Source organism: Galeopterus variegatus, unplaced genomic scaffold, assembly GCF_000696425.1.
Source record: "Galeopterus variegatus unplaced genomic scaffold, G_variegatus-3.0.2 Scaffold4980, whole genome shotgun sequence".
Classification (NCBI taxonomy): Eukaryota; Metazoa; Chordata; class Mammalia; order Dermoptera; family Cynocephalidae; genus Galeopterus; species Galeopterus variegatus.
Genome location: NW_007731091.1, coordinates 138,343 through 158,087, shown reverse-complemented (window position 1 = coordinate 158,087; position 19,745 = coordinate 138,343). Strand labels below are relative to the sequence as shown.

The 19,745-nt window shown below is 36.3% G+C and overlaps 2 protein-coding genes across 2 annotated transcripts in view; one reads left to right on the top strand and one right to left on the bottom strand.

The window, feature by feature from the left end:
• Positions 1–19,286, top strand: part of FAM13B (family with sequence similarity 13, member B) — a 20,325-nt gene extending 1,039 nt beyond the window's left edge. The window contains exons 2-13 of the mRNA XM_008588705.1: positions 611–659; positions 1,244–1,391; positions 5,557–5,767; positions 6,654–6,783; positions 7,248–7,329; positions 9,077–9,306; positions 11,164–11,247; positions 11,478–11,573; positions 14,430–14,513; positions 14,606–14,769; positions 15,566–15,667; positions 16,896–19,286. Coding sequence (XP_008586927.1) covers positions 5,634–5,767; positions 6,654–6,783; positions 7,248–7,329; positions 9,077–9,306; positions 11,164–11,247; positions 11,478–11,573; positions 14,430–14,513; positions 14,606–14,769; positions 15,566–15,667; positions 16,896–17,019 — 1,230 coding nt within the window. The 5' untranslated portion in view covers positions 611–659; positions 1,244–1,391; positions 5,557–5,633 and the 3' untranslated portion in view covers positions 17,020–19,286. The remainder of the gene's footprint in view (positions 1–610; positions 660–1,243; positions 1,392–5,556; positions 5,768–6,653; positions 6,784–7,247; positions 7,330–9,076; positions 9,307–11,163; positions 11,248–11,477; positions 11,574–14,429; positions 14,514–14,605; positions 14,770–15,565; positions 15,668–16,895) is intronic.
• Positions 17,105–19,745, bottom strand: part of PKD2L2 (polycystic kidney disease 2-like 2) — a 35,360-nt gene continuing 32,719 nt past the window's right edge. The window contains exon 14 of the mRNA XM_008588706.1: positions 17,105–17,156. Coding sequence (XP_008586928.1) covers positions 17,105–17,156 — 52 coding nt within the window. The remainder of the gene's footprint in view (positions 17,157–19,745) is intronic.

Sequence of the window (19,745 nt, the reverse complement as noted above, 5' to 3'; positions counted from 1 at the left end):
AAACTACAATTTTTTTTAAAAAATCTTTTTCATTATGCATTTTTTCTTTTTGGTTTCTACTGTGGATTTTAATTTTTCCTTTTTTTTTTTTTTTTTTTTTTTTGTCTTTTGTCTTTTTTTTTTTCCGTGTCCGGCAACGGATCGCAACCCTCAGTGTTGCCCCCGTACCGGACGGGGACCGGCAATGGGATCGCAAGCCTCGGTGTTGCTCCCGTGCCTCGCTCAGCCAGTGAGCGGGAACCGGTCTGTATATGGGATCCGAACCCTCGGATGGGAGCGCTGCCGCGCTTCCCAAGCGGCGCACTATCCAGTGAGCCACCGGGCCGGCCCTAATTTTTCCTTTTCTAAAGGTTTTTCTTTTTGGGGGTGGAGGGAGGTGAGGAGTTGTTACTTAATTTTTCTAAACCTGAAGTGATTCTGTGGATCTTTTTAGTATTGTGTGATTTCAGATATAGGGCTCCAAAGAATGGGCATATGTTTAGTTGTCATTTTCTCCTCTCACACTGTAAATGCTAACTCTACTGGGGAAGAAAGGAATCTAGGTAAGAAATATGCAATGATAGTAACCTTTTTATTCTTGATATAGCTAATACTTTACTTGTATTTTCAGGAAAGAATATTTGTTATTTGACAGTGATAAACTGCCACACTTGATTCTGGTAAGAACTGTTTTTATCTTATGGTTTTTAAAAAAGTTACCTAGAGGGCCGGCCTGTGGCTCACTTGGTAGAGTGCGGTGCTGATAACACCAAGGCCACGGGTTGGGATCCTATATAGGGATGGCTGGTTAGCTCACTGGCTGAGCGTGGTGCTGACAACACCAAGCCAAGGGTTGAGATCCCCTTACCGGTCATCTTTTTAAAAAAAAAAAAAAAAAAAAAGTTACCTAGGTTTAATCTTGTCAATTATTGTATCTGGCCCTTTAACTCTTGGTGGATTGTATAGGTTTAAAGGAGATTAAAATATAAATACTGTTATCAGATGTTTTACAGTTAAGCAACTTAATTTGCCACTTTTGGTTACAAGAGACTTGGTTTTGAAAAACTTTACTGAATTTGGGTTCCAAACTTTGTCTCCCAGTAAGACACATTATAAAACTCCAAGTTTATATTTGAAAATACTTTAGGTGGTGGGAGTAGGCACATTAAACTAATCAAGATTACACAGTTATGTGCCGGTTGTCTTTAAGCTGGATGTGAAAAGCTTCATGATTGTGAAATGTATTTTTTATTTTAAAATACAGGATTCTAGTTGCAAGATATGTGATTTGAATGCCAACACTGAATCAGAACTGCCAGGAGGTCAAAGTGTTGGTGTTCAAGGGGAAGCAGCATGTGTCCAAATTCCACATTTAGATATCAAGAATGTTTCTGATGGTGATAAATGGGAAGGTAATTTTACCCACACACATATTTTCCTGATAATTTTATTTGTAACTGAAGTTATTCAAAGCAGTAATGAGACTACTACCCTTTTCTGGACAGCCTTATTCATCTTCTGTTTTCCCTTTCATATATGAGCGAGTGAGTGTTTTTCCTGAAATATACTAATGTGGGGTAGCTATCTCATGTGAACTAGAAGTTCTTATCTGATTCATTAGCTTTGAAAATGGATGTTAGAACTGTTTAAAAAAATAAAATCACCCAAGATAGGCTGTTAAACCAGATGTTATCTCCCAGTCTTTGAAAATCCCCAGTGTGTTAGGTTTTGGGGATCTCATCAGTTTAAACAGAGGGCATATAACTGCCTTTCTCTTGCGATCATCAGGAATACTTTTTTTTTTGGATCTTCGAGGGCACTACTAAGCAAATATTGTACCATTTCCCTGTATCTCTATATTAGCTTATGAAGGTATGATGGGGAGACCCTAACAATTTGTACAAAGGAAAGAAGTTTAAATTTAACGGGGAACATTGGGTATATATATTTTTAAAAACTCAGCAAATGTACACTTAAGAGTTTTACGTTTTATTGTATATAAAGTTTTCTTTTTACATTGAGAATTGTAAATTGTAAACAAATACTGAGCCTCAGTGAATGATTCGCATGCTGGGGTGTTTATGGGGAAATATACTGGTATCTGCACTTTGAAATCCATGAAAAAAATGAGATGGTGAATGGGATAGATAAATGTTATAAAGCAACTGTAATAAAATGTTAATGGTAGAATGTAGGTGATTGGTATATGGCTGTTTACCGTAAAATTCCTTCACCTTTGCTATGTATTTGTAAACTTTCTAATATATTTTGGAGGAGGGGGAAGCAAGCAACAAATTTGGATCCAGGAGTACTGGATCATACACCCTTCTAGGTAAAGAGACAGTGTTACAACTCAGAAATCTTAAGCAGAGTTACATATTTGCTTACTTGGATGAAGATCACTGGCAAGTTATCTAATGACGTACTATGGCAATAACAAGACAAATTGCAATACCAGTGCCACGGACTCCTTTTGCTACCATAAGTCTACTTACCTGATCACAATTGGAGTGTGTGTGTGGTTTTTTTTTTAAGGTCTAGACATTTTTTTAAAAAAGCCACAACCTAGTCATTGCTATGCCAATTTTTATTACTGTCCCCCACCTGCCCCCTTTTTTTAGGTCTGGGTATTTGGCATGCCCAGTGGTGTATTAGTGTCTTGTCTTAGACTAAATCAGGAAGTTGTCTTTCATTTGCTCTTTTATGGGTTGTTCAGGACATTTGGAATTTATGAAGATGCTCCCCAAAGTTAGGGGATATGTGGCAGTGAAGATCAAATGTCCTTTTTAGTTATTTATCAAAGCATAGTCACTGAAGAGGAGTGGTCCCTTGGTAGGAAAGGAATCTCTGAAAGAAGCAGCTTCTTCCTCTTAGAAGATGCAGATAAATAGCCCTTTATGATCTTTGGCCCGGGGGTCCTGATCTTAAATTTTAAGCATAGAAGAGCAATTGTTTCATTTTCTGAGGAGATTAGACATTCTCTGTCTATCTTTAGCTTTCTGGAGGCTCCCCCAAAGAAAACCTTACACTGGGTTATCTTTTTTTCCCTGTTAGATTCCAATCCCTACAGCTTATTATAGGGAAAGGAAATAACTTATGAACTACTGACCTCTGATTTTCAATGCCTGAGCTACCCTGTTATCCACCTGGCTCAAGAGCCTTGATAAGCCTATGTAGGTCTCCTGCTGGCTCTTCCTGGAAGGTCTCCTGCTGTGGCTCTTCCTGGAATAGGGCAGTGACTTTCAGAAAGCCAATGGTAGTAGACAGCTGAGTGAACTTCTCAGCCATGAACTATGCATATGTTTGGGAGAGTGGCTATGAGTAGACCATGTTGTTTCTTCCAACTTTGCCACCAATATGAACATTGATTTTCCACAATTAGGAGTTAGGATATTCTAAATACAAGTCTTCCTTAAGAGATCAAATTACTTTAGACCCTGTATGTGTTGGAATCAGATACATACCTCTTTTGATGTGCCTCTTTATTAATAGAGAAGTGGGAGTGACTCCAGTTAGAGGCCCACCTCACTATTCATACTTAGATATGTGGTTTTTGTTTTTTGTTTTGCTTAAAGGGTAGTCAGCAGAATTCAGTTAGGAAGCAGGTAGCATATGACTACCATCAGCATGAATTTATATCAGCTCGGTTTTTAATGGAAGTAGACACCATCTTCAGATTCTCTCCTGCTAACTCTGGAATGAAATGTAGTAGGATTTTTTCAAAGAGCAAAACTAAGGGAGATTTCTTTCTGTCTAATCAATTATACTTAAAAGCTTTAAACAGTACCTGGCTAAGAGTTTCCTTTTCTTTAGTTTTATATTTGAGTTTTAATAAAACAGTACTACTATGATTTTTTTTTTTTTTTTTTTTGGTCTTGCTGAAATGGAAATGTATGTTTCTGTTTGTTAAAGTTTGGTTAGTATTAATTTTTTTGAGCAGAATACCTAACTTGTTTTAGGGAAATGTTTCTGGTATCTTTGGCTTTGTGTTTATGTGTATGGTTTGTTCTGACTGTGCTGTGTGTTCACTTTAGTATTTTTTGCCATTTTTTCCATTTTATTAGCGTCATGCCCTATCACTTTTCCCCTCATTGATTTCAAAACAATGCATCTGCAGAGAGATGGGGAGGGTAAGTATGGTTCACCATAGTTTAGTTTTTTTGCCTTTTTATGGATCACTTTGTTTGTCTTTTTATTAGCCCTTCTCCTGCTGTCCCTGTATCTTAGGAAAATTGTTCTGGGTTAAAAATGATACCCAGAAAAAAATTGTTTTTATTACTTCCCTTTTTTCTTAAAACAGGAGATTTCTCATAAAATGTTTATTACCAGTTACTTATTTGCTGGGACACAGGTACAAGGGTTGCTTTCAAAAATTACTTTATTGCTGGGTTTATTGTGGGATTGCACGCTTTGAACCCAGGTTTTGGTTATTAGATTAATCTGGGATTCAAAAACAAACTATGTTCTTATTACCCTGAGAAAAAAGTAATGCTTTAAATTGCTAATGCATAAAATTAAACTAAATTACTAAAGTAGCAATCTTAGCTGTTGTGTGAAGAAAAAGAAAACATAACACTTGAATTTTGACACTGTCAAGCCATCTTTGCATTCATTTTTTGCTATTAATAGCTGTAGCATCAAAGTTTTAAATTTTAGTTATAAAAAAAGATAATGTGTAGATGGGAAAGATTTCCCCCCTACCTGTACTTCAGTATTGCTTAATGTTAGTTTTGTATTTGGGGTATATTTGTGATTTGTGTGTGTGATCTGTATGTGTTTGGTATGTGAGCAAACCTTATATGTGCAAATACATCAAATATATTAACATGGTTTCATTTGAGAGCATACAGGATAACTCCAGTAAAATAATATGCTTAAAAAGGACTAGTACTATTAAATTTTGTCTTGATAATACTGTTGGGTATTTAATTATTTAAAAATATGTTATACATAGGAATTCTGTAACAGAAGATAACCGCCATAGTTTAATTTTAGAGGCTGGGTGCTGGCAGGTGAGTTTAGCTCCTCATTTGGAAATGTTAGAATTCTTCTGGAATCAGAGAGCTCCATTTAGTGAGTGTTCTGTGTAGCATGGGGAAGAGCTTTAACATCTTCCTAACTTGAAGTGAAGGACAATTCATACACCTGACAGCATTTGGCTTTTAAGTTAAATTCCTAACTAAGGGCTGTTGAGTTTGTTGTTTCTAAATAAAGAGTTTTTTCTATATAACATTTTTAGAATGTTGTTAGAATTATATTAAACAACATCTTTAAAATTAAATTTTAAAGAGCTTGACAGTGTCCTTTCTTGTTTTGCCACTGGGTTCAGAAATTTAAGGTATAACTCCTCATGTGAAAGTAGAACTTTGAGCTAAAAAGTGAAGCTTGGATAATTTTAAGCCATTGTAGGCTTTATGAAGATCCTAGTATCTTTTGTTTTTTAAAAACTATATAATAAATATTATATGAACCATTGCATAATGATATGCTTTAAAGAACATATAGCTAATATTTTGTGACTTTTTTTCATGTGGACTCAAAAGACCCATGGTACTATGATTTGTGTTTGTTTTACAGAGCCATTTCCTGCTTTTAAGTCTTGGCAGGAAGACTGTGAGTCTGGAGAAGCTCAGCTGTCTCCACAAGCTGGAAGAATGAATCATCACCCCCTGGAAGAGGACTGTCCTCCGGTATTATCACACCGCAGTTTAGATTTTGGGCAAAGCCAGCGTTTCCTACACAATCCAGAAACATTGGATTCCTCATCTAAAGCACTTTCTTTCGCTAGGTATATGATTTTTATGTGTTTATGAGAGGCATTTTCTATAAAATCTCTCAGATCCTCTGAGAGAGATTAGTTTTCCAGACTTGTAGTTCAAAGCTTTCTTCCCCATTTCATGAAGTATGTTTTTGTAACTTTTGGGGGGGGGGGCTGCTATTAAATTCCCAGTTAATTGAGATGTAGTATTTGGGGTTTGCTCTTGGATAGACATTCATTCATTTATTTATTCACGACTGAAATGTAAAACTCTGGAAGGGAAGCAGTAAGTGGAACTGACCAGTTCCTAATGTTTTTGTCAAGACTTTAAGTTGATTCTGAATGTCAAGAACTTTTCTTTGTAGTTTGCACACTTAAAAGAGCTCTGAGCTGTTAGGTATTTTTGTTTCTTTTCTGCCTTTATCCAAACAATTTTTTTTCCTTTTTGTCTTTTTCCGTGACCAGTAACGGGATCGCAACCCTCGGTGTCGCGCCCGTACCGCGACCGGCAACGGGATCGCAACCCTCGGTGTCACGCCTGCACCGCGCTCAACCAGTGAGCAGACCGGTCTCTATATGGGATCCGAACCCTCGGCGGGAGCGCTGCCGCACTCCCAAGCGCCGCACTCTACCGAGTGCGCCACCAGGCCGGCCCTATCCAAACAAATTTAAAAAATTATTCCAAACTATTTTCATCACTGCTTGTGTTAGCTGATTTTATGGTCTGTAACTCTACAGTGTTTCTTTTTACCACCTCTCATTTAGTGTTAGGGATTTAATTTCCCTTTAAAGATATACTTATTGGTAATAGTGTTATGTCAGGGCAATAGGAGATGTTATGTCAGGGCAATAGGAGATATGTTGTTGACACTTAAAACTAATTAACACACAGTGTTGGCCTTTTGTTTTAATTCAGGATTCGAAGATCATCCTTTAGTTCTAAAGATGAAAAAAGAGAAGACAGAACACCTTATCAATTGGTCAAGAAACTTCAGAAAAAAATCAGACAATTTGAAGAACAGTTTGAAAGGGAAAGAAATAGCAAGGTAAGTTTGTAGCATTGCTCAGAGTGAACTAGACCTAATTTAGAACTGGGAGGAGAGTCTTTCAAGAGCATTAGTTCAATTCTATCCTGAGAGGGAGAAGAAATCTGGGATGCTCAGAGAAATAGCGATCATATAGGTCCTTAGTCTCCTGATTTCTGTGCTGGTTTCTTGCCTTTGCACCATTTCATCTTTATGTTTCCATTGGCAAAACAGCTTTTAGAATTTTTAAAGCAAATACTTTATATTGACATATCAATTGACAATTTGGTTTCAGCCAGTTACTAAACCCTTCTCTGGGAGAGCTTTACTTAATATCCTGCCCTATTTAATTAAAACAAGATGAGGTAAAATAAGGATTGATTGAAATCTATGCAATGGAAACTATAGAATACTATTTGGGCATAAGTTAACATAACTATTGCTTACCACAAAAGTGTAAGTGATCCTGCTCCTTAATTTTTCAGCCCTCCTACAGTGATATTGCAGCCAATCCAAAGGTATTAAAATGGATGACAGAGCTTACAAAACTGCGGAAGCAAATTAAAGGTATAAGACATTCTTCAAATGCTTTTATTAGTAATATTCTTTTGAAAGGTGTGCCCTAGATTATATATTTATAGGTGAACTGTTAAGGTTTATCTGAAATATGCTTCAAATATTAAGCAGTTTTGGTTTTTGGTAGATATTTCACTAAGATTATTTGGTGGGTATTTCATATAAGACTAAGAATATCTAATCATAGTGAATCGTTTATACTACAAAAACTAAGTTGTAAATCTTCTTGAATCATAACCTAGGACTTTCATTTGGGTCTCAGCCCATTATAGTAGTTGTTAAGGTATATTTACTTTGTACATATTTAGTGAATATGCTTTTTAATAATTATTAATACTGAAAAAATTACCTGTGCTAAGTATGGGTTTATAATCTGGAGCATCACTTTGATTGATTCATTTGAATTTATTTAATAGAATTTTTAGTGTATCTCTTAAGGACCAACTACTTTGTAGACAACTGGGGATACAGCAGTGAACAAGACAGACACTGTCTCTACTGTCATGGAGTTTACATTCTTGTGGTTAAGATAATTTCTCTTAACTCCTCTGTAGAATATTACTTTATTTACCTCTCCAATTCTGTTAACATTTTGTTCTTTAGTACCAGTTTCTTTTTTTTTTTTTTTTTTTTTTTTTTTCCTTTTTGTCTTTTTTCGTGTCCGGCAACGGATCGCAACCCTCAGTGTCGCGCCCGTACTGGACCAGGACCGGCAATGGGATCGTGACCCTCGGTGTCGCACCCGCACCTCGCTCAGCCAGTGAGCGGGAACCGGTCTGTATGTGGGATCCGAACCCTCGGCGGGAGCGCCACCGCACTCCCAAGCGGCGCACTGTAGCAGTGCGCCACCGGGCCGGCCCTTTAGTACCAGTTTCTAACCATCAGTGAAAATCATTACCTTGATTGTATTACTAATTGGTATCATTAAGTTGACTAGCATTAGCTTCCTAATTTCCCAATTTGCTTCCACTTTTACTGTCCTGCAATCCACCCTCTGAATAGCAGCCAGATTTATCTTTTAAAATCACGTTACTCTCTTGTTCAAGCCCTTCTACTTAGAATAAAGTCTAAACTCCTTACCATGGCTCTCAAGGCATTGCACTCTCTGCCTTTAGCCAATTTTATCACTTTTGTCTCTCATTTTCTGTTCCTCAAACATGCCAAGCTTTAGGGCCTCTGTACTGGCTATTGCCTCATTTGGCACAAATTCTCTTCTAAATCTTCTGTGGTAGGCCAGCTCCTTCTTATCATTCCCTATTCAACTAGGATGGCACCATTCAGAAAGGCCTTCTTTGTCAACTTCATTCAATGTATTTGCTCCTCCATAAAGCACATTCCTTTTAGCAGTGTGACTCCATTCTGTTTTATCTTTTTTTTTTTTTTTTATAGCATTTGGCACTCTTTAAAATTATTTTATTAACCTGATTACTTGGTTATTGTTTTTCATTCCCTGAATATGTGCTCCGTGAGAAACAGGGACCACGTCTGTTTTGTTTACTGCTGTATCTCCATTGCTCATCAGAGCATCTTACTTTATAGTAGGCTTTCTATGAATATTGGTTGAAAGAATGACTAGAATAGCTCTCTTGCTGTATTTATAATTCATTGTGACTTTGAAATATATATCCTATGTGCTGTTAATGTATACTTTTGTTATATATCTTGCTTACTCTTTGACCTGGTTACATTTTAGCTAAAATAATTATTATTGATCTTCCCTCTTGTTTCTGAAATGTAGATGCAAAACATAAAAGCTCCGATGGAGAATTTGTACCTCAGACACGTCCACGTAGTAACACTCTTCCAAAAAGCTTTGGCTCTTCTCTAGACCATGAAGATGAAGAGAATGAAGATGAATCCAGGCTTATTCAGAAAGAGAAGAAACCATCTAAGGAAGCAACCCTTGAACTTATTCTGAAAAGACTGAAAGAAAAACGTATTGAGAGGTGTCTTCCAGAAGATATCAAGGTAATTGAGCCATGATTTTTGCCCAGACTAGCCTTTAGAATCCCTGAAACAAAATAGTTACCACAGCAGAATAGAGATGTGTGGGTAGTCTGAGTTACCCTTGTCTGCTCCTTAAGCTTGCAGATTCAGAAGCATGCTTTTACCAGCATACCAGAAGTGACACATTTTTCTGAGATTGAGTGACAGTGATAAAACTGAAAAACTAAAGGCTGATCAGTTCATTTATGTTGGAGGTTCTTGACAAGATGAGAGTGTGAATTGCATGAAACGGACTTGAGTTTGAATCCTGGCCTTGTCCCTCAATAGCTATAATAGCTTATGCCAGACATTGACTGGTTATATTTTATGTATTCTGCCATTCAGTCCCTTCAGCAACCTTATGATGTATATGGATGTGATTATGTCTATTAAAAAAAAATGCTAACTTGATATGGTTGTTAGGATTAAATGAATTAATTTTTTTGAGGAACCATTACTCTTACTCAGTAAAACCTGTGCCTAGGGCAGTCCTGGTCAAAGCACTTGTCAACCCAAATCTATCTTAGAGGAGATTTGTTGGGAAAGGGTAGGTGGTCTCAGGTGAAATTTTGTCCAGGCAACGGTTAGTCTTGATACACATTGTTATCTTTTTTTTTTTCTTTCCCTTTCTGTCTTTTTTCGTGACCGGCAAAGGGATCCCAACTCTCGGTGTCACGCCCGCACCGCGCTCAACCAGTGAGCAGACTGGTCTCCATATGGGATCCGAACCCTCGGTGGGAGCGCCACCGCGCTCCCAAGCATCGCACTCTACCGAGTGTGCCACCGGGCCGGCCCAACACATTGTTATCTTGACAACAGAGTACACCTCTCTCATGTTCTAAATTTATATTGGAGTCTTTTTCTCCCTTGAACAGAGTTGAATTAGTTATTCTCCTCCCTCTCCTTCCCAATTTTTTTTTTTGCTTTTAAGTTTCTTGTTAGAACAATTCTTACATCCCCCTTCTCCTCTTTCTCTTATTAGTGATTTTGATTGGATTAGTTTTATTCAAACTTATTATCCCAGGTTTAAGGTTCAAGCTTGAGATTGAAGTCACACAATGTTTTACAGAGTCTACATCCAGCTATTCTCTGTAATCTAAAGTGGTATTTGTTTTAGGATGATATTATCCAGTGAATGTTTTTTATCTCTAATTTCACTTTGATGAGAGACAGGGTGGTATTAACTAGTCCTGGGAATAAGTATATTTGGTTGAGTGTTTCAGGGTATTCTGAGGAAGACTGGATCATTGAGATGTTAATAGGTGATCCTGTGGAACTAAGGAGAAAGTTCTGTGGACAAATAAATTTGGGAAGTCCTACCTACTGTACCATTTAGAATACTAAAAGATGTGAGAGGAGTATTGTGGTGTAAAGAATATGCCAACCCAGATAGAGGGAAATTGAGGTTATATAGTGGGAGTCTGAGGCCACAAATTGACATTATCAGGATTTTTCCAGGATCTTTCCACTATAGGGGTGTGTGTGTGTGTGTGTAAGTGTCCACTAGTCCACTAAAAGACTGTGCAACATTAACTAAATAACTAAATTAACTAATTACCTAAAATAAGCAGTTATGTATGCTTATTATGTGCTGGATAGGAACTGTTGTAAATGGTTTACGTGTATTAACTCATTTAGTCCTCATTAGAGCCCTTTTGAGGTAGGATGAGGTATTCCTTTTTGACAGGTTAGAATATTGAACACAAAGAAGTTAAGTAATTTACCCAAGTCAGTATTCACAATTTATTCAGATAAAATATGAATCAAGCCATCAGAGGGGTTGGTACTTACTTATTAGGCTAGACTCTATAATGGAATGTTTGTTTTTTTAAATTACAGAAAATGACAAAAGATCATTTGGTAGAAGAGAAAACTTCTCTCCAGAAAAGTCTTCTTTACTATGAAAGTCAACATGGCAGGCCGGTAATGTCTCTCTTGCTAAAAAGATTTTGTTTTCTGTCTTAAAAGAAAATGAATTGCTTTTGTGGCCTACATTCTTTTAGAGCTGTTTTATAGAGCATTGTTTTTTACAGTTTGGCGACTGCCTGCTTATTTAATATAAAATTTTAAATTTGGTGGGAAAGTCATATTGCTTAATGTTTTGGACATTTTAGATTTCTGATGACTAGTGATTTCCTTTTTTCTTGCTTCAGGTGACCAGGGAAGAAAGGCACATTGTTAAACCTCTCTATGATAGGTACAGGCTTGTAAAACAGATGCTGATAAGAGCTAGCATCACTCCTGTCCTTGTAAGTAAAACAAGCAAATACTTCTATAGTTCATTTTACCAAGATTTACTCTTCAAAAAAATTATTATAGTGATGTACTGGAGAAATACATGACTAGTATTCAGACTCCTTGTCTAGTTTTTTCCATTTAAATTTATGTCTTGAAAATGCATGAAGTTCAGACTCCTTGTCTAGTTTTTCTCCATTTAAATTCATGTCTTCGAAAAATGCATCAGTTTTCTGATGGCCGTAATAATGCCGTTTATCTAATTGCATAATAATATAAACTGATTTTTTTTATGTGTTGATCTTTTTTAATTGGAAAAAGTCTACCAAAATAATGCTTCTTCATATTTATGTACTTTTTAAAAGAAAAATGAAAACTCATACTCAAGTGCTATCCCCAAATTAACCATTAGACAGTATGACTCTGGATAGGTTCCTCTCAGGCTCAAATAGAAAACAGCATGTAGCCCATTCTGCATTATTTCCTAGGAATTAATTCTTTGGAGTGAATGGTTAACTTTGGCTTTCAAGGCTGTTTTTACATAGGTAGCCACTTGCATGGGGGCTTCCTTCAGGATTGACAGCCTGGTAACTCATTATTAGAAGGTTCACATAGGCCTTCTAAATACTGTTTTGCCTTCACATAAACTGATTATTCTTTTTTTTTTTTTTGTCTTTTTCCGTGTCCGGCAACGGATCGCAACCCTCAGTGTCGCCCCCGTACCGGACTGGGACCGGCAACGGGATCGCAACCCTCGGTGTTGCCCCCGCGCCTCGCTCAGCCAGTGAGCGGGAACCGGTCTGTATGTGGGATCCGAACCCTCAGCGGGAGCGCCGCCGCGCTTCCCAAGCAGCGCACTAGCGCAGTGCGCCACCGGGCCGGCCCTAAACTGATTTTTCTTTAATTGACGTTTTTTTTTTTTTTTTTTTTTAGTTTGCCTTCTCAACACTATTTTATTTAGATATAATCAGTTTTCTTTGAATAAGGAATCTTACATAGTATATTCAATGTCTTATATATAAGACAGCTTATTTAATACAGATTTTATCCTTTGATTGTAAGGTATTTTGTGTCACTTGACATTTTATAATTTCATAATAGTGTAAATAGTTTTAAAAGTTCTTTATGGAAAGCTGCTTTAGAATTCCACAGGTTTCTCTTTAGAAACTGGGCCTGTAGGAAGCATTTCTGTGTTTTATAAACTCCTAAATATGCCTATCTCTTATAACGAGACATATGGAGTCTAAAAATTAAGCCAAAACAATTTGATAGGAAGGATAGTTTTTTCAACAAATGATGTTGGGATGACTGTATATTCACATACGAAAGAATGAAGTTGGGTTTTTACCTCACATTATATATAAAAACTAACTTAAAATGGATTGTAGATCTGAATGTAAGAGCTAAAATTGTAAAACTCCTAGAAAACACAGGAGTAAATCTTTGTGACCTTGGGTTAAGCGACATTTTTAAGATTTGACACCAAAAACACAAGAAACAAAAGAAAAAATAAATTGGACTTCCTTAAAATTAAAAACTTCTGGGCATCAATGGATACTATTAAGAAGTTGAAAAGACAACCCACAGAATGCAAGAAAATGTTTGCAAATCATATATCTAATAAGGGACTTGTATCCAGAATATATAAAGAATTCTTACAATTCAAAAATAGATAAATAAAAATGACTAAAAGTGAGCAAAGGATATGATTAATCATTTCTCCAGAGAAGATATATGAATGGCCAATAAGCATATGAAAAGATGTTCAACATCAGTAGTCATTAGGGAAATACAAATAAAAACCACATTAAGATACCATTTCATACCCACTAGTATGGTTATAATAAAAAAGACATAATAACAGTGTAAGGTTGTGGAGAAATTGGAACCCTCATACACTGCTGGGTGAGAATGTAAAATGGTGCAGGCACTATTTGGCAGTTTCTTAAAAGGTTAAATGTAGAGTTACTGTATGACCCAGCAATTCCCCTCCTAGGTAAATACAATACCCAAGATAATTGGAAACATATGTTCACACAAAAACTTGTAAACAAGTGTTTGTAGTAGTAGTATTCATAATAATCAAAAAGTGGAAATAACCCAAAAGTCTGTCAACTGAAGAAGGAATAAATAAAATGTGATGTATCCATATAGTGGAATATTATCCAGCCATAAAAAGGAATGAAATACTGATATATGCTACATCTTTGGTGAACCTTGAAAACATTATGCTGAGTGAAAGAAGCCAGACACAAAAGGCCGTATATTATATGATCCCATTTACATGAAATATTAAGAATAAACAACCCCATAGACAGAATGTGGATTAGTGTTTGCCAGGGGCTGGGGGGAGAGGGCAAATGAGTGATAGCTCATGGGCACGGAGTTTCTTTTGAGGTGATGGAATGTTCTGGAATTAGATAGTTGTGATGGTTGCACAACCTTGTGAATATACTAAAAACCATTGAATTCTACATTTTTAAAAGGTGAATTTGTGGTGTGTAATTATATGTTAATAAAGCTGTTATTTTTTTTTTTTAAAGAATGTAAAAGGGTCCTCAGACTAAAAAAGTTGGTGTTTATTTTTAAACAGAAAAATGCTTCCAATTAAACTATATGTAATACTTTATCATTTAGAATTTTGAAAATATTTATTGAATGAGCTCTTTTAGATGTTTCTAGACATAAATTATCATTCATCATGCTTGTGCATAAATAAAAGGCCAAAATAAATTTATTAAGGAATTTCTAAGAAAATTAAAAGCATATACTTTTATTTTGAAAATAGTTCAATGTCTGTAACATGAAATGCATCTTTACTGGACACATTAAATACTTAAAACGTGAAACTGTATTATTGATTGTCACAGGGATCTCCATCCACCAAGCGAAGGAGTCAAATGTTACAGCCAATCATAGAAGGAGAAACTGCACATTTTTTTGAAGAAATCAAGGTAGTCCTTTAGAGAAATCATTCTCTGATCTCTTTCCTAAAGGAAAAGTTGAAGTTATGGATGTTTGATTCTCTGTTTGAATATCTTTTTAGGAAGAAGAAGAAGATGGTGTTAGTCTGTCCTCAGAGTTAAGTGATATCTTGAAAACTGCTGTACAGGCACAGTCTTCTTTGGAAAACTCAGAATCTGATATTGAAGAAAATCAAGAAAAACTGGCTCTGGATCTCCGGTTGTCAAGTACTCGAGCAGCTTCTATGTATGTATGCTGGTTTGTGATTTTAGCCTATTTGTATATTAAGATTTATATACCAAGAAATTTGTTGTTAAATAATTGACTTGGGAGGAATTAATATAAGAAATTCATCAAGAATTAATGAAGGGATATACCCTTTTAAAATGTGATTTACAAATACATGTTATTTACATTTTATTAAACATTATTGTTTCAAAATTTAAAAAATATATAATCCTACATTTGATTTATAACAAAACACAGGAACCAGCTGAGAGGTTATCTGTTTGTTCTGTATCAGCTTCTTTACCAGTACTATCTGGAGTATGACAGTGGTTCTCAACTCTGACTTCACTTTTCAGCCACCTGGGAAGATTCTTTTAAAAGTACTGATGCTGGGGGCCAGCCCGGTGGCGCACTGCGCTAGTGCGCCACTTGGGAAGCGTGGCTGCGCTCCCGCCGAGGGTTCGGATCCCACATACAGACCGGTTCCTGCTCACTGGCTGAGCGAGGCGCGGGGGCAACACCGAGGGTTGCGATCCAGTTGCCGGTCCCGGTCCGGTACGGGGGCGACACTGAGGGTTGCGACCCGTTGCCAGACACGGAAAAAGACAGATAAATAAATAAATAAATAAAAGTACTGATGCTGAGCGCTACCATCAGCTATTCTGATTTAATTTGTTTGGGGTGGATCTTAGGCATTGGTATAGTCTAAAAGCTCCCCAGTTGATTTTAATTTGCAGCCAGGGCTAGAACTACCGTTAAAATAGTGAATTAACTACGCTCTTTCAATAACGTTTTCCTTCCATTGCAATTTTAGGCCTGAATTACTAGAACAACTTTGGAAAGCCAGAGCTGAAAAAAAGCAACTACGTAAAACATTACGGGAATTTGAAGAAGCATTTTATCAACAAAATGGAAGGTTTGTTGAGCATCACAAAATTGTCATCTTTTTCCATTAGCTCAAAAGTGTCCATCTAAAATAGTGGAGTATATAGGATTAGAAATAAATTGTGTATATAGGATGTTTGCTTTGGAAATAAAATTTTAAAACATCTCTTTATGTTCTGAAGCCCTGCTATTAATGGAAAAGGTCAGAGCTGGAATAAACAATATCTGATGAAATATTTCAAGATTGTCCTAGGGAGCATTGATTGAATTGCAATGATTTTGTGTTCTTTAATTCTATATCCTTACTGTTTTGGAATTGGTTGTGAAATGAGATGTTTCTTCTTTTAGAAAGCATCCTATAACAGGAGTGGTATCCTCAGCTAGTTTGGATTTTTAATTTTTATACTGAGACTATTGTGCTCAGGTTACATGTTGGGTCATTCAGGCTGCCCGTTTCCAAGGTAAAAATGTGGCAGTCTTGTGGCTCCTATAATACAATATGGCCTGTGCCTTTAAATACATAATGCGCAGGTGACCCTGAAGGGCTCTTTTAAAAGTAAGAAAAATATATTCCAATTCAGATGGTGGCCAGAAGTGACGGTTAAATTATCTCAGGCTTGAGAAACATTTTTCCAAGTAACTGGGTACAGATTCCAAAATGTGTTCACTTTAAATTAATTCCCTCTGAGAGTCTCCTGTATAGGTTGGCATATATGGTTAAGAAAATCTGAAGTGCAGGAATGCATTTTCCAAGTGTCTTCTATTTTTGTATTTAATTGGAAGAAAATTTTGCTCATAGTATGGTTTGATGCTTTAGTTAGTGATTAAACTGAATGGCATTGGATCATTAATATGAAGTTAGTAAATTCCTCTTTTGCTTCAGATAAGGTGTGGTTTACTTTTACATCTCAATTCACTGGAGCCACAGTTAACTAAATGTATGAAATGGCTTCCAATATTTAATAAACACAGATCTGGCACAGTCTAGCAATATGTCTTACTAAAATATAGGTTACCTCTATCTACAGTGGTCATTGATAAGAAGTATAGCATCATCTAATCTATCAGGAGAGAAATCCACCAAAAATAGGAGTATTTTAGGAATGTTTCTTGGAGATGAAGGAATTAGTCCAATAACCTTTTTTCATGCAGAGCAACTTTTATTTGGACTTACATTTAGTAACATCGTTTCTCATACTTCTGTGTCGTTATTTTCCAGATGATCTCTAGAGTATTACAGATTTTATTTTCTCCCCTAGGAATGCCCAGAAAGAGGATCGTGTTCCAGTGCTTGAGGAATACAGGGAGTACAAGAAAATTAAAGCCAAGCTAAGGCTTCTTGAAGTTCTTATCAGCAAACAAGATTCTTCAAAATCCATATAAAATATGCTCCTTGAAAAGTCATATCATAAAGTCAGTTATGTATTCCTTGAAGCTATCATCGTGTGTACTTGGCTGGTACTTGAGTTCATTTTGTCACGCACTCAGAGAATCTCATTTTGTACTTGGTTGTGGTGCCACTAAACAAGTGATGGGAGGGTGAGTAGGCCCTCTTTAGGGAGCGTAAGTGATGTTCCATATTAACCACAGACTGTCCTTTTCTACCTTTAGCAAATGTGCAGTTTCCTTCATTGTTTTGTACTACAGATACATCCTGTTAGCAAAAGACAAGAATTTTATCCTTTCAACTTCAAAGACTTTGGAAATACAAGCTTTTTGTTACTGCCAACTTTTAGTTTTTCATTACTGAAGAAAATTGAGAGGAATATCTTCACACCAAATTCTTCAGTTGCCTTTTTCTTATGGAATGACTGGAAATTTGAAAGAAAAGCCTATAAAAGTGCACATATGCAACTGTGTTCTATGTTTTCCTAGAAAACCAAAATCAAACTGAAATTTCAAATCCTACTCTGGAATACCTTTCTGTTTAATTTCCAAAGTGACACCTTTTTACAGGTAGTATGTTAGCAAAATTTTGCAATTCAGTGGTCACATAGCTCCTGGATGAAGATAACAGTGGGTAGAACAAAAAGTGACCTTGCCTAGTATATTAAAAACACATACCACATGTTACACACAGAACTAAATCATATCACATGCTGCCTATGGGACTTAAGTTACTGTTTGTTTCCTAAGTTACTGTTTATCAGCTGGTGATGATATGATTTGTCTAGATCAGGTCCTGTGCTCTTCCCCCACCTTCCTCCAGATAATGTGAGAAAATAGTGTTGTCAGTGTGTAGGAACTCTGATGGTGCTGAGATTTGTATGTTCAATAAAATGGGCCTAAATTGGCAAGATAATCATTATGCTTAAGGTAAATCTGTTCTTAAAAAGGGCTGTACCACTGCATTTTTACATGTACCTTCAGGGGGTTGCATCTTTTATTTTCTCTTTTAATCAGCAAAACCTGTACAAAAAACACCCCTTTATAGAGACCACCTTTTGCCCAATCATAATGCTGTTTAAGGCAGCTGTTTACAGGATGCATAGTGGTATGCCCTTTGTCATACGCTCTTAGTATATCTTTTTTTCTTTGACTTTGCATGGCTTTTCTTCAGGTACTCTCCTGGTATCATTCTGCTAATCATTTTTACTGAATGGTGACTTCATTTGTGCTAACAATAGCAGATTTGGGTCAGGCTTAATCTAGGTGTTAATTTTTTTCCTGGTGCTTTTTTGGATTGATGTGTGTCTCATTTTGACTGTGCCCATGTTTTGCATGTGGTGATTCATGCATGGTTTTTTTAACTAGCTAATATTAATAATTTGTTCCATACAAAAATGGAATTTTGCAACACCCTTTAATATAAGGTGAGGGAAGCATGAACCTCAGAATTCTGGCACTGTTACATAGTAAGCACATGGAGTAGCTTGATTATAAATAGCATTTCTAGTACTTCACATTTCATCTGTGTCTGCAATGCCTTTTTGGGGGGGAGGGAAAATCTGGTAGTTACTGGTAGTAAACATGTAGTTGGGAAATAAAAAAGCACTAAATCCAGCCCTTTTTATGTGGTTTCCTTTTGATACAACTAAGTTATTCATAACGTATACCTAGGAAAGTAAAATTGAAAACACCAAAAGATGTACCACTTTGATTTGAATCCATCATGCAGTGTACATTTCAGTTAATTTCTTTATGTCTCCAGACAGGAGTGTATCCGAACATCTAATTTTATGTGCACTGTGTATTGTTTTATATGAATGTTTTGTTTTATATACCACATGCAAAAATGTCCATATGCACTATTTAAATGTTTTAAATAATATATTCCTTCTTTATAATGCTAAATCTATATGAGTACCATATTTTTATAAGTCAGTGGCCTGACTGGTTTCATTTTAGAATTAACAGCTGCTTCATGATGTTGGTTATTCAGTGTTAATGTTTGGCTGCAAGTAGAATAGATAAAAGTGGTATGGCAGCACTTATGCTTTGTGACAGTATTGTGTGTCATAGTTGAGCAGTAGGTGGTAAAATTAGGCAGTTTGTGATAATTTTATTTTGGTACAAATAAAAACTGTATATCTATATACAAAGAATATATAGATATATATGTCCACTAGTATAATTGCATTGCTGTGTCTGGCACTTCATTGTATAGATTTTTGTAATAAAAAAACTTTAATGTTCTGAGTCATTGTAAACGTATGTTTGTTTTTCTACTATGTGTTAAAAAAGAAAAAATAGAGATCTCAAATGTTCCCTTGCCTTAATGTTCTTAGGCTCTGTTTGAATTACCCCATCCAGGAGACAACAGGGTTACTAAATTCTTTGGCTCGTGACAGCTCTGGGGAGTGGTAAGGCAGGGAAAGGCCAGGTTATTGATTCCCTTGTGGATATCTAGGGAGAAACTGCAAAGAGAATAGTCAGCATTTCTTGTTGCAGAGAATTATCCTATTAAGAAAATTTGATGTACAGTCTCTTATAGAAGAGCTGGACCTAAAGAAGGTGAGTAGTGATTTAAAAATGTCTTTATTCAAGTTTAAAATCCAGGGACTATTGAACACCAATGTGCAAGTTGAGTGCAATGGTCAAATGATGTTGCTTGGCCTAAAAGAACATATGGCTGTTGGCGGGGGGGTGGATTATGTAGCCTAGAAAAA